The following is a 15,623-nucleotide window of genomic DNA, read 5'->3' on the forward strand; positions in this document are numbered from 1 at the left end:
TGTCAAATTCTGACTCACAAAGGTTTACCCATATATTTTCTTCTAAGAGTTTTATAGTTATAGCTTTTTACAGTTAAGTCTTTGATCCATTTTGAGTTAATTTTTCTTTATGATGTGAAAGAAGGAAGTAAGTTTAGTCTTTAGCATGTGGCTATTCAGTTGACCTAGCATCATTTGTTTAAAGACCGTTCTTTCCCCTGCTGAGTAGTCTTGGCATCCTTGTCAAAAATCATTTGCATAGATATGAAATTATTTCTGAACTCCCAATTCTGTCTCATTAATTTCTGTGTTAATCTTTTTTTCCCAATACCAAGCTGCTTTGGCTACTGTTGCTGTGTAGAGAGTTTTGAAATTAGGAGTATGAGACCTGCAACTTAGTCCTTTATTAAGACTGTATTGAAAATTCTTGGTCTTGAGTTTCCATGTGAATTTGAGGATCAGCTTGTCAATTTCTGTAAAGAAACCAGATGGGATTTTGATAGAGATTGTATTGGATCTGTATAGTAATTTGAGAGTAGTGCCATCTTAACAATATTAAGTCTTCTGATCCATAAACACAAGATATCTTTCCATTCATTTAGTTCTTTTAAAATTTTCCTCAGCAATGTTTTTTGATTTTCAAAGTACATGTACTTATTTTGTTAAATGTATTTCTAAGTATCTTATTCTTTTAGGTGCCATTATAAATGCAATTATTTACTTAATTTTGTTTTTAGATTGTTCATTGCTTGGTGCATATAAATAAAATTGGTTTTTCTTTTTATAGAACTCATTTATTAATTCTAATAGCTTTTAGTACACTCTGTAGGATTTTCTATAAACAAGATCATGTTGTCTGCAAATAGAAATAGTTTACTTCTTTCCAATCTAGATACCTTTTATTTCATCTTCTTGCCTAATTATCCTCACTAGAATTAGAGACCTCCAACTGAAACCACATTTCATTTGATTATGAAAATACATAGCAATCTATAGTAATGTTAGCGGTATATCTGACACCAATATAAATCACAGATATTTTTATATCTCATTATAATTGTTAGAGATCTCTCAATATAGTTTTATGATTATCAGTACTTTGAAACTATGCTAATTATCAAACTTGCCATTAGATCCCGTAATTTAATATATTAAGTAAAACAATAAAGACATTTTCCATATTTTCATAGCTGTAGCTCATATAATTGGTTTTTCATTGTTATTCTTTGCATTTTATTTTGTGCATGTAAGAGCATCAAGTTCCAGAGAAGATAAAAGTGTCAGGAACTCACAGACGTCCCGGAGCCTGGATCTAAAGAACATTTCCTCTTCCCTGTTCCTTGTTGGGGTCATCCATAGAACAGGGTTATTCTCTTCAGTTCTTGGGATCCTCCACCTAAAAGCCTATTTCCTAAGTTAGAAATGGGGATAAAGATGTAGTCAGTGTCTTAATTGTGATTTTCTCAGTCTTTATAAAGAGACTAGTAAACTCCTCTGTGCTTTTGTCCCACCAGATACCTTCTCAAGCCAGATTTCATGAGACGGCCCGATCGAACATTCGACCCTTTCTCTGAAACGCCTGTTGACGGAGTTATTGCAGCCACTTGCTCCGTGCAGGTACGTCTCCTGCTCACCACAGAACAGTGTAAAAGAGTGGATCTAGGAGGTCTTAGAAAAGCCTTGAAAAATTGCAATTAAAATATTTAATGTCAGGTTGCAAGATCCACGCATTGCTCTCAACTTTAACATCTTTTTCCTTGAGATACATTTTTTTCTACTAATGAAATTATTAGCTACTTTTCATCAAAAAATACCAGATCAAAAAGTACCCAGTGGAGAACGTGGAGCAGTGGGAACTCTTGGCCGTTGATGGTGGAAATGCAAAATCGTACAACCACTTTGGAAAACAGTTGAGTGGTTTCTCCCAAAACTCAATGCTCTCTTTACATGTGATCCAGCAGTTATACACCTTGGTATTTACCCACACAAATTAAAAATTCACATCCACGTGAAAACTTACACAGGGATGTTTGCAGCAGCTTTATTTATACTTGATAAAATTTTGAAAGTAACCAATGTGCCACTTAGTGGGTGAATGGATAAAGAAGCAATGAATGGTATGTCCAGAGAGTGGAATATTACTTAATTCTAAAAAGAAGTGAGCTATCAGGTCATGAAAAGACATGGATGAAACAAATGAACATTCAGTTCAGTTCAGTCGCTCAGTCGTGTCCGACTCTTTGCAACCCCATAAACCACAGCACACCAGGCCTCCCTGTCCATCACCAACTCCCAGAGCTTACCCAAACTCATGCCCATTGAGTCGGTGATGCCATCCAACCATCTCATCCTCTGTCATCCTCTTCTCCTCCCGCCTTCAATCTTTCCCAGCATCAGAGTCTTTTCCAATGAGTCAGTTCTTCACATCAGGTGGCCAAAGTATTGGAGTTTCAGCTTCAACATCAGTCCTTCAAATTAACACTCAGGACTGATTTTCTTTGGACATGTTGGATCTCCTTGCAGTCCAAGGGACTCGCAAGAGTCTTCTCCAACACCACAGTTCAAAAGCATCAATTCTTCTGTGCTCAGCTTTCTATATAGTCCAGCTCTCACATCCATACATGACCACTGGAAAAACCATAGCCTTGACTAGACGGACCTTTGTTGCCAAAGTAATGTCTCTGCTTTTTAATATGCTGTTGGGTTGGTTATAACTTTTCTTCCAAGGAGTAATCATCTTTTAGTTTCATGGCTGCAGTCACCATCTGCAGTGATTTGGGAGCCCCAAAAAATAAAGTCTGCCACTGTTTCCACTGTTTCCCCATCTATTTGCCATGAAGTGATGGGACTGGATGCCATGATCTTAGTTTTCTGAAAATTTAGTTTTAAGCCAACTTTTCACTCTCCTCTTTCACTTTCATCAAGGGGCTTTTTAGTTCTTCGCTTTCTGCCATAAGGGTGGTGTCATCTGCATATCTGAGGTTATTGATATTTCTCCCGGAAATCTCGATTCCAGCATGTGCTTCATCCATCCAGTGAATGAACATTACTAAGTGAAAAAAGCTAGCCTGAAAAAATGACATACTGTTTGATTCCAACTAAATAAAATTATGGAAAAAGGCAAAACTATAAAGATGGTTTAAAAAAAAAAAAAGACCAAGAATTGTGGGGAGGGATTAACAGGCAGAGTACAAAGGATTTTAGGGCAGTGAAACCATTCTGTATGATTCTATGATAATGGATACATGTGATTATATTTACAATTTTTTCCAAATCCATTAAATGTACACCAGAGTAAACTCTGAATGTAAGCTATTGCTTTGGATGATAATGAAGTATCAATACAGGTTCACTGATTATAACAAATAAGCTACTGAGATGTGAGGTATCCATAGTGAGGATATTGTGGATGAGAGGACAGAAGCACTATATTTTCTTATCAATTTTGCTGTAAACAGAAACTGCTCTAAAAAATAAAGCATATTAATGAAAAAAACACCTGCTATATGATTACATTGATACAGAATTCTAGAAAATGCAAACTAATGTAAAGTAATAGAAAATAGACCAGTAGTTTCCTCTAGACAGAGAGAAGAAGGGATGGATTACAAAAGGGTACAAAGGAACTTTGGGAATTGATGGAAAATTTTTTTGCCTTAATACTGGTGACAGTTTTATAGATGTGCTCATATGTCAGAAGTGATTTCATCGTACACTCTAAACATGTACAATTTATTTAATGTCAGTTATTTCTGAAAAAACTGTTTCATAATGATTAGCTATTAGATAATGTGAAAAAACTTAATAATTAGCTATAATTATTTGAAAATAGGTCAAAAAAGTCTTTCCATAGCTTTATAATAGATAGAAGAGGTAACATACATGGCTCATAATACAAAAAATAGTTGTCTGCAGCATCTTAACCTAAGTGCCCACACCTGTGGAATGAAGCAGTCAATACTGCTTTAAAAAATAAAAATAACACTGTCCTCTCTGTCAATTGTCAATATCAGTTTAACATTTTAGAGTTACTTTTCTTCCTTTGTGTCTCTTTGTAAGACTTCTGAAAGAATTCAATAAAAGTGAATTTTAGAGCTGTGAAAGGATCTTAAGGCATATTTGAATTGACCACTTCAGTTTAGTAAGGAATGAATGCATTATTTCCAGAGATGATCGAATTTCTAAAGATGGACAGAGACTTTCTCCCTGCCAGATTATCCTGTTACTGACGATTACACCAGCTTAACTTCTCTGTCCTCCTATTTCTCTTCTGCTCCAGGTCATATCAGGTCAGTTCTTATCAGATAAGAAAATTGGCACGTATGTAGAAGTGGACATGTATGGGCTGCCCACGGACACTATCCGAAAGGAGTTCCGCACTCGCATGGTGATGAACAACGGTCTCAATCCCGTTTACAATGAAGAGTCATTTGTGTTTCGGAAGGTAGAGTGTTCTCAACGTGTCAGACTTGCTCCGCTAAGTTAGGAGCCACGTGCTAGTGGAGAGATGCTACATGGTCTGCAGACAGTCGCTTAACCCCAGATGTCTTCCACCTGTGCAGATGTTCCGCAGCTGCCACGCGATGATTGTTTCTGCGTGGCCGTGTCCTCTGGCACTCCTTCCTCCCAGGAGCCCACCTTCCCCATGCAGTGCCCAAGCTCTGGGTTCACAGTGTTCTCAGAGGGAGCCCCGCAGGCAGACACCGTCCCACGTGGGAGAGCTCCTCCCTGCCCTGGCAGCTAGTGCCTTGCAATATTCCTTTGGCCAAGAGGGTGGGTAGGGTGTTGCACCAACGAATGTCCTTCAGTAGGTCAGTTGGTATTGTCCTGTGCCTCCAGAAAGTGTGATCCTGTGTATAATGTATATAGGTTCTGTGTATAATATGTTATTTTTGTTTTTTGGTTTTTATCTTCATATTATACTTTGATCCTATGGGCTTCCCCAGTGACTCAGTGGTGAAGAATCTGCCTGCAATGCAGCAGACACAGGTTTGATCCCTGGGTCAGGAAGATCCCCTGGAGGAGGGTATTGCAACCCATTCCAATATTCTTGCCAGGAAAATGCCATGGACAGAGGAGCCTGCTGGCCTATAGCCCACAGGGTCACAAAGAGTCAGCCATGACTTGAAGTGACTGAGCACATAGACAGATCAGTCATTCTCTATAATGATTCAGCTTTTAATCTTGTAACCATTTTCTCCCATTTGTTTCTCTTTCATCAACCGAAGATATATTGAAAAATCCATGCCCTGGCAGTACTATCTCAAAAATGGCTGTTTCTCTCTCACTTTTCTGTTATCATGACCAGAGTGCTTTCTTGCTTCTTCTTTGGCACAGGTTTTCCAAGTGTCTCTATTCCGTTTGTGTCTTACAACACAGATAATCACCTTTTATCTTAATGAAAATATGAATTTTCAGCCTCAGAACTGGCTGACCAGTTTGCAGAAAGCATATTACAGAAGATAAGTATAGTTCAATGAATCAAGCCATTTTTGAGATGTAGGCTTTTCCGATTATGTGAATCCTGTCATCCAGGCAACACCCTCCCCTACCTTTTCACCTTTTCTTCCACAATCAGAGTGTAGCATGAGTTGCATACAGCTGTGATGTGTCTTTTTTTTCTTCCTGGCTCTTTCCGTTTGTTACAGCTGAATCTGTTGTTACTATGGCCAGTGTTTTGTGCCAAAAAATAATCCCTGCATACATTTCTGGAAATTCAGAAAGTTGATTTCAGGCTCTGTTTTTGATGCATAGGGAAGTAAACTTGCTTTTACACACAATATTACTGGCCCCGGAAACAAGATGCCAATTTTGGACCCTTTCCTGCTCTTTCAAAGTGACATTGCCTTTCATTGATACCAAGTGCTTTAACTTTATTTTCTTTCTTGCTGTTACTGGTTTTTCTTCTTTGCGTGAATCTCACAGCCTAAGCCCCATTCACCAAATGAGGGACAACACGGTGACCAAAGTTGGTTTCACCTTTTCATCTTCATGAACTGGAACTAAATTATAACCTCTAGGCATAAATAAGCAGCCAATTCATTGCCTAGCTTTAGACATAGTGCTCAAGTCAACTAAGGTGTCTTAGCTGCTCATAGCCAATAAATAGAAATTCTTGATCAAAACATCAGATTTTCTTCTGTCATGTTGCTCTTTTATGTCTAAGCAGAGTCTCTGCTGTCTGAGCTCAGATGCTGTGTCTATGTATTCAGTTTGGGGATGACAAGAGTAGATGTGTTGTGCTCTGTGTGCTCAGCTGCTGAGTCTTTGTGACCCCACGGTCTGTAGCCTGCTGGGCTCCTCTGTCCATGGAATTTTCCAGGCAAGAATACTGGAGCAGGTTGCCATTTCCTTCTCCAGGGGATCTTTCTGACCCAAGGATCAAACCCACATCTCTTGAATCTCTTGCATTGACAGGCAGATTCTTTACCACTATGCCACCTGGGAAGACTCAATGTCTTGGGTATATGTTAATGTTTCTAGCTGTCTCATCTTTATTTAATATCCCGAAATGTGTTAAAAACTGAGGAGTGCAAAGAAAAATAATCCAAATTTATATATAAATTGTCTTTTATACATGAGGCATTTCTCAGAGATCCTTTCCATATTCTCAGAAACAGAGCTCAATGTCAGAAGCAGCCCAGTAATAGACAGATCAAAGGATTTGAAATCAGGTGGCCCAGGATCCAGACCCAGCTGTCACTGGCCATCTTTGACATAAAGGGAAGTCACTTTTCCTCTCCAGGTTTCTTGTTGCTCACCCATTATGTAGGTGGGAATGGGGAACGATGGCAAGGGTTGGATTAGCCATCATTTATATCCATTCATTGCATCGACAATTTTCAGGGACTAATTTCCAGGAAACCTGCTCCCGTTGTCTTTCTCAATGCCATGGGCACTGTAACTTACACGGTATGCATTAGGAATGTAAATTGACCATCAGCTTGTTTGCACCGGGAAGGAACCTTTCTGAGCAGTATGGGTATGGTCCAGGTCCCTGGCATTGTGATTTTGGGAGCTGTGTCCCGCAGATCTACTGAGACAAAGATCGACAAAGACAAGTGCCATTTGTCTTTGCAGGTGATCCTCCCCGACCTGGCTGTCTTGAGGATCGCCGTGTATGACGACAACAACAAGCTGATCGGCCAGAGGATTCTGCCCCTGGATGGCCTGCAAGCAGGCTATCGACACATATCCCTCCGGAATGAGGGAAATAAACCTTTATCGCTGCCAACCATTTTCTGCAACATTGTCCTAAAAACATATGTGCCTGATGGATTCGGAGGTAAGTCAAACTTTTAGGTATTGAATATTTTTGTTTGTATGTTTTTTTTCCCTATATTTCAAGATTATAAGCTATTTCACCAATGGTTAAAAAAAAGTCTGTTCCCACCAATGCTGCCAACCCTGTCTGCTTAAAGAAATCAGGCATAAATAGTTGCCTCGGGTTTCTTAGCAGGAAATGAAAAGGCAAGTCCCACGTCCAAGGTAAGTGAAACCCAAGTAAGATGGTAGGTGCTGCAAGAGGGCATCAGAGGGCAGACACACTGGAACCGTAATCACAGAAAACTAGTCAATCTATTCACACTAGGACCACAGCCTTGTCTAACTCAATGAAACGAAGACATGCCCTTGGGGCCACCCAAGACGGGTGGGTCATGGTGGAGAGGTCTTACAGAATGTGGTCCACTGGAGAAGGGAATGGCAAGCCACTTCAGTATTCTTGCCTTGAGAACCCCATGAACAGTATGAAAAGGCAAAATAATAGGATACTGAAAGAGGAACTCCCCAGGTCAGTAGGTGCCCAAGATGCTACTGAAGATCAGTGGAGAAATAACTCCAGAAAGAATGAAGGGACGGAGCTAAAGCAAAAACAATACCCAGTTGTGGATGTGACTGGCGATAGAAGCAAGATCCAATGCTGTAAAGAGCAATATTGCATAGGAAATTGGAATGTCAGGTCCATGAATCAAGGCAAACTGAAAGTGGTCAAACAGGAGATGGCAAGAGTGAACATCAACATTCTAGGAATCAGCAAACTAAAATGGACTGGAATGGGTGAATTTAACTCAGATGACCATTATATGTACTACTGCAGGCAGGAATCCCTCAGAAGAAATGGAGTAGCCATCATAGTCAACAAAAGAGTCCGAAATGCAGTACCTGGATGCAGTCTCAAAAATGACACAATGATCTCTGTTCGTTTCCAAGGCAAACCATTCAATATCACAGTTATCCAAGTCTATGCCCCAACCAGTAATGCTGAAGAAGCTGAAGTTGAATGATTCAATGAAGACCTACGAGACCTTGTAGAACTAACACCCACAAAAGATGTCCTTTTCATTCTAGGGGACTGGAATGCAATAGTAGGAAGGCAAGAAACACGTGGAGTAACAGGCAAATTTGGCCTCGGAGTACAGAATGAAGCAGGGCAAAGACTAACAGAGTTTTGCCAAGAAAATGCACTGGTCATAGCAAACACCCTCTTCCAACAACACAGAAGACTCTACACATGGACATCACCAGATGGTCAACACTGAAATCAGATTGATTATATTCTTTGCAGCCAAAGATGGAGTCAGTCAGCAAAAATAAGACGGGAAGCTGACTGTGGCTCAGATCATGAACTCCTTATTACCAAATTCAGACTTAAATTGAAGAAAGTAGGAAAAACCGCTAGACCTTTCAGGTATGACCTAAATCAAATCCCTTATGATTATACAGTGTAAGTGCGAAATAGATTTAAGGGCCTAGATCTGATAGATAGAATGCCTGATGAACTATGGAATGAGGTTCATGACTTTGTACAGGAGACAGGGATCAAGACCATCCCCGTAGAAAAGAAATACAAAAAAGCAGTATGGCTGCCTGGGGAGGCCTTACAAATAGCTGTAAAAAGAAGAGAAGCAAAAAGCAAAGGAGAAAAGGAAAGATATAAGCATCTGAATGCAGAGTTCCAAAGAGTAGCAAGAAGAGATAAGAAAGCCCTCTTCAGTGATCAATGCAAAGAAATAGAGGAAAACAACAGAATTGTAAACACTAGAGATCTCTTCAAGAAAATTAGAGATACCAAGGGAATATTTCATGCAAAGATGGGCTCAATAAAGGACAGAAATGATATGGTCCTAACAGAAGCAGAAGACATTAAGAAGAGGTGGCAAGAATACACAGAAGAACTGTACAAAAAAGATCTTAATGACCAAGATAAGCACAATGGTGTGATCACTCACCTAGAGCCAGACATCCTGGAATGTGATGTCAAGTGGGCCTTAGAAAGCATCACTACGAACAAAGCTAGTGGAGATGATGGAATTCCAGTGGACCTATCTCAAATCCTGAAAGATGATGCTGTGAAAGTGCTGCACTCAATATGCCAGCAAATTTGGAAAACTCAGCAGTGGCCACAGGACTGGAAAAGGCCAGTTTTCATTCCAATCCCAAAGACAGGCAATGCCAAAGAATGCTCCAACTACCGCACAATTGTACTCATCTCACACGCTAGTTAAGTAATGCTCAAAATTCTCCAAGCCAGGCTTTAGCAATACGTGAATCGTGAACTCCCTGATGTTCAAGCTGGTTTTAGAAAAGGCAGAAGAACCAGACATCAAATTGCCAACATCCACTGGATCATGGAAAAGGGAAGAGAGTTCCAGCAAAACATCTATTTCTGCTTTATTGACTATGCCAAAGCCTTTGACTGTGTGGATCACAATAAACTGTGGAAAATTCTTCAAGAGATGGAAATACCAGACCACCTGACCTGCCTCTTGAGAAATCTGTATGCAGGTCAGGAAGCAGCAGTTAGAACTGGACGTGGAACAAGAGACTGGTTCCAAATAGGGAAAGGAGGACATCAAGGCTGTATATTGTTACCCTGCTTATTTAACTTCTATGCAGAGTACATCATGAGAAACGCTGGGCTGGAAGAAGCACAAGCTGGAATCAGGATTGCTGGGAAAAATATCAATAACCTCAGATATGCAGATGACACCACCCTTATGGCAGAAAGTGAAGAGGAACTAAAAAGCCTCTTGATGAAAGTGAAAGAGGAGAGCGAAAAGGTTGGCCTAAAGCTCAACATTCAGAAAAAGATCATGGCATCTGGTCCCATACTTCATGGGAAATGGGGAAACAGTGGAAACAGTATTAGACTTTATTTTTCTGGGCTCCAAAATCACTGCAGATGGTGATTGCAGCCATGAAACTAAAAGACGCTTACTCCTTGGAAGGAAAGTTATGACCCACCTAGATAGTATATTCAAAAGCACAGACATTACTTTGCCAACTAAGGTCCATCTAGTCAAGGCTATGGTTTATCCAGTGGTCATGTATGGATGTGAGAATTGGACTGTGATGAAGGCTGAGCGCCAAAGAATTGATGCTTTTGAACTGTGGTGTTGAAGACTCTGGAGAGTCCCTTGGACTGCAAGGAGATCCAACCAGTCCATTCTGAAGGAGATCAGCCCTGGGATTTCTTTGGAAGGAATGATGCTAAAGCTGAAACTCCAGTACTTTGGCCACCTCATGTGAAGAGTTGACTCATTGGAAAAGACTCTGATGCTGGGAGGGACTGGGGGCAGGATGAGAAGGGGACGACAGAGGTTGAGATGTCTGGATGGCATCACTGACTCGATGGCCGTGAGTCTGAATGAACTCCAGGAGTTGATGATGGACAGGGAGACCTGGCGAGCTGCAGTTCATGGGGTCGGAAAGAGTTGGGCATGACTGAGCGACTGAACTGAACTGAACTGAGATTATCTTTAAAGTTCTTTATTTAGAAATGCTGTCATTTTACGTTTTTTCAATTTTCACATATATGTTTCACATATATGTTTGTGAAGAATGCATTTCTACCATCATTCAAAGGAGGAAAGGTGTGAATAATGTAGAGCCATAGACGTCAGTTGGTTTCACTAAAAGGTTTAAATTGAAATCCATTATCAGCATTCCTGGACTTTCCCCCAGAATCTACAGGGGAGTTCAATTTCCCAAAAAATTCCCAGTCATCAGTCCATAGAAGACCACCTTTAGTTATACCAAAGACATCAATGAAATTTAAAGTGAAAATCACTCAGTAATGTGTGACTCTTTGTGACCCCATGGACTTCTCCATGTGACCCCATGGACCCCATGGAATTCCCTAGGCCAGAATACTGGAGTGGGTAGCCTTTCCCTTTTCGAGGGGATCTTCCCAACCCAGGGATCAAACCCAGGTCTCCCACATTGCAGGCAGATTTTTTACCAGCTGAGACACCAGGGAAGCCTAAGAATACTGGATTGGATAGCCTGTCCATTCTCCAGCAAATCTTTCCATCCCAGGAATTGAACAGGGATCTCCTGCATTACAGGCAGATTCCTTACCAACTGAGCTATCGGGGAAGCCCAGAGTCATCAATGGGAGGAATCAAAGTTGGACAAAGTCTTAAAGTGAAAGTGAAGATTGCTCAGTCATGTCTGATTCTTCACGATCCCATGGATGGTAGTCTATGGAATTCTCCAGGCAAGAATACTGGAGTGGGTAGCCTTTCCTTTCTCCAGGGGATCTTCCCAACCCAGAGATCAAACCAGGTCTCCCACATTGCAGGCTGATTCTTTACCAGCTGAGCCACCAGGGAAGCCCAAGAATACTGGACTGCTTTAAGATCCCTTCTCCAGCAGATCTTCCCAACCCAGGGATTGAACCCAGGTATCCCACATTGCAAGTGGATTCTTTACCAGCTGAGCTCTCAGGGAAGCCCCAAGTCATAGGATTCTGGTAAACCCACATATTAACTTTTTATAACCCCCAACTGAGCCAAGAACATTAAAGGTAAACAAAGATCCTCTATATTCTCAGAGCTCATTGAATCATAAGAAAACAATAGCACAGCAAAGTACATCAAATTAACAAGGGTTCAAGTCCTGACTCTCCACTGCTGGCCAGCTTACCTTGAGATAGTGTTATCACCTACCAACACCCCCCACCCCATCTTCTGGCCTGTGAAGGTACTGGTATTGTTGCCCTCACAGCCTCCTGTGATGTGTGCTTGTCATCACAGTGTGTGACACAGCAGGGCGTGCCTGCCATGTGTGGGCAGGAGTGTGTGGCTCCAAATGCAGCTCAGTTTCTGTGCTGTTCTAGTTTGAGGAGCTTTGGGTGATTTTGTTTTGTATTTTTAATAATGCAGTCTTCTCTGGAGGACAGAGTTTCTGCAACTAATACTCAACATTTACAACCCAATTGTGGGTTCCAAAAGTAAAGTCAGCCATGAGGACTTTTCAATTGCAAAATTGAGAGTAAAGATTCCTTCCTCTTTCCCTTTGTTTTTTTTTTTCTCAAAAAAGGAAGCCTATTACAGGTCACAACACAGAGTAACAGTTATGAGCACGTGGCAGACGCTGGGATGGGGTGCTGTGGGCCGGGTGAGCAGGGCAGAAAAGAGACATAGGACCTGTGTGGGTGTTGAGGAGCATGTGATGGCCACGGGGCATCAGCAGATGCATTCAGTCTTGTTCCACATATTTGCTCTTAGAAAGCAGTGGTGCGTAATACCTAGTGCATTTTAAAGATAGTTATATAAATAAATGTATTGGAAGACAAAGGTTTTGCCTTTACACGTGTTACTTTTCAAATGAAACTCTAACTCATTCTAGGGAAATGGGCTATTTGAATAGAAAAGGGAAAGATACCGTTTTTAGAGCTCCTGCTTTGTGCCAAGCGCTTTACAAAAATGGGGTCCAGAAATGTGAAATTGTTTAGAGTAAATGTGAGCATATGCAGGTGTATGCCGAAGGAATATCTGTGCTTATCATGTAGTTTATGGCTACTGTCAATATTTATAAGCATTGATTGACATCTTTAAAAATAGTCTTATAACTATTCTTTCCTAAGGTATCATTGTAGCATTTCTCTCAAAAGCAGTTGAAATTTCTGTACGACGTTATCTTTGATGGGATTCTGCAGTTGATGCAGTTGATGTCTTAGCCTCAGATTTGATGCTCAAAGACTGTTTATTCAGAATTCTGTGGCCATTTCTCACGTATGTGAAGAAACCAAGGACATACATTCTGAGGGTTTATTTAAGGAACTTACCTGAAAATATCAAAATAAGAATATGAGAACTTTTTCCAAATTTCCAGTCTTCTTGACAGCCTCTTGATTCCCACAGTGTGTTTATATTTCATGTGCTTACCTAACCTCCCACATTCATGTCTGAACGTTAATGTGCTGAACCAGCACACCAGGTGATCAATAGACCTGCTGTTCACTAGAACATTTACAGTCTTTGTTGATTCTATAGGAAAAAGTTCAAAATGAAATTCTGCACCATTGCACTTCAGCAGTTTCTGGGGGGAAAAAAGAAAGTGGTCGATAAACATCTCTAGATTTTTATGTAGCTAAAGAAAGAAAATATGGATGCTTTCATTTATTCTACTAATATGTTTAGCAGGTTTTACTCTGTAAAAAGCAAAGTAGCTACATATCAGAAAAAAATTCTGATGACATAAAAATTTTAAAAGGGTCATTCATCCAATGCCCAGAATGAACTCTGTTACCATATGGGTCTCTACTTCCTATCTCATTATTCTCTTTACTTTTTAATAAAATTGGATCTTACTGCGGTGTCTCATTTACATTCATATTTCAGAGTCAATTCTTTTCATAATTTTTAGAGTATTTTTCCCATTTCTTGAAATTTTTATTGTCTGCTTGAGATTCCATTTTATGTATGCTATAATTTGTCATCTTACTGATGTATTGAAGTTAATTCTACTTTTCTTTCTTATGAACAGGATTGCATCTAAGAACCCTAAATGTAAAGCTTTGGAAATATTAGTGATTATTTCCTACAGACGAATTCTTTCAAGTGGATTTGTTGCATCAAGAAGTGTTCAGTTCAGTTCAATTCAGTCTCTCAGTTGTGTGCAACTCTTTGCGACCCCATGAATCGCAGCACACCAGGCCTCCCTGTCCATCACCAACTCCTGGAGTTCACTCAGACTCACGGCCATCGAGTCCGTGATGCCATCCACCCATCTCATCCTCTGTCGTCCCCTTCTCCTCCTGCCCCTATCCCTCCCAGCATCAGAGTCTTTTCCAATGAGTCAACTCTTCGCATGAGGTGGCCAAAGTACTGGAGTTTCAGCTTTAGCATCGTTCCTTCCAAAGAAATCCCAGGGCTGATCTCCTTCAGAATGGACTGGTTGGATCTCCTTGCAGTCCAAGGGACTCTCCAGAGTCTTCAGCGCTCAGCCTTCTTCACAGTCCAACTCTCACATCCATACATGACCACTGGAAAACCATAGCCTTGACTAGACGGACCTTAGTTGGCAAAGTAAAGTCTCTGCTTTTGAATATGCTATCTAGGTTGGTCATAACTTTTCTTCCAAGGAGTAAGCGTCTTTTAATTTCATGGCTACAGTCACCATCTGCATATGTATTTAAAGGTCTAGATTGTTGTGGTTTTTCAGGCACTAAATTGTGATGACTCTTTGTGACCCTATGGGTTGTAGCATGCCATGCTCCTCTGTCCTCCTCCATCTCCCAGAGTTTGTTCAAATGCATGTCAGTGATGTTATCTACCATCTCATCCTCTGCCACCTGCTTCTCCTGTTGCCTTCAATCTTTCCCAGTGTCAGGGACTTTTCCAACGAGTCAGCTCTATGCATCAGGTGGCCAAAGGGCTGGAGCATCACCTTCAGCATCTGTCCTTCCAGTGAATATTCAAGGTTGATTTCCTTTAGGATTGACTGGTTTGATCTCCATGCAGTCCAAGGGACTCTCAAGAATCCTCTCCAGCACCACAATTCGAAACCATCAGTTCTTTGGCGCTCAGCCTTCTTTATAGTCTAACTCATATCCATACATGTCTGCTGGTAAAACAATACTTTGATTATATGGACCTTTGTCAGCAAAGTGATATCTGCTTTTTAATACTCTGTCCAGGTTTGTGATAGCTTTCCTTCCAAGGAACAAGCAAGCATCTTTTAATTTCATGGCTACAGTCACCGTCTACAGTGATTTTGGAGCTCAAGAAAGTAAAATCTGTCGCTGTTTCCACTTTTTCCCCATCTGTTTGCCATGAAGTGATGGGACTGGATGCCATGATCTTACTTTTTTGAATGCTGAGTTTTAAGCCAGCTGTATTCCTCACTTCTTTCCCCCTCATCAAGAGGCTCTTCGTTCCTTTACTTTCTGCCATTAGAATGGTATCATCTGCGTATCTGAGGTTGTTGATATGGCTCTTGGAAATCTTGATTCCAGTTTGTGATTCATCCAGCCTGGCATTTTGTATGATGTACTCTGCATAGAAATTAAGCAGGGTAATAATATATAGCCTTGTCATACTCTTTTCCCAATTTTGAACTAGTCCATTATTCCATGTCTGGTTCTAACTGTTGTGTCTTTACCCACATACACATTTCTCAGAAGACAAGTAATGTGGTCTGGTATTCCCATCTCTTTAAACATTTTCCACAGTTTGTTGTAACCCACACAGTCAAAGGCTTTACTGTAGTCAATGAAGCGGAAGTAGACATTTTTCTGGAATTCCTTTGCTTTCTCTATGATCCAGTGAATGTTGGCAATTTGTATCTCTGGTTCTTCTCTTCTAAACTGTACATCTAGAAGTTCTCGGTTAACGTACTGTTGAAGCCTAGCTTGA

The 15,623-nt window shown here is 40.6% G+C and overlaps 1 protein-coding gene across 44 annotated transcripts in view; it reads left to right on the forward strand.

The window, feature by feature from the left end:
• PLCB4 (phospholipase C beta 4) overlaps positions 1 to 15,623 on the forward strand; it is a 474,866-nt gene that overhangs the window by 401,974 nt on the left and 57,269 nt on the right. For all 44 annotated transcript variants that reach the window (XM_060397119.1, XM_060397124.1, XM_060397137.1 and 41 more), the window contains 3 exons: positions 1,494 to 1,596; positions 4,259 to 4,423; positions 7,060 to 7,264. In XM_060397119.1, coding sequence (XP_060253102.1) covers positions 1,494 to 1,596; positions 4,259 to 4,423; positions 7,060 to 7,264 — 473 coding nt within the window. The remainder of the gene's footprint in view (positions 1 to 1,493; positions 1,597 to 4,258; positions 4,424 to 7,059; positions 7,265 to 15,623) is intronic.

This window comes from Ovis aries, chromosome 13, assembly GCF_016772045.2.
Source record: "Ovis aries strain OAR_USU_Benz2616 breed Rambouillet chromosome 13, ARS-UI_Ramb_v3.0, whole genome shotgun sequence".
NCBI classification, from domain to species: Eukaryota; Metazoa; Chordata; class Mammalia; order Artiodactyla; family Bovidae; genus Ovis; species Ovis aries.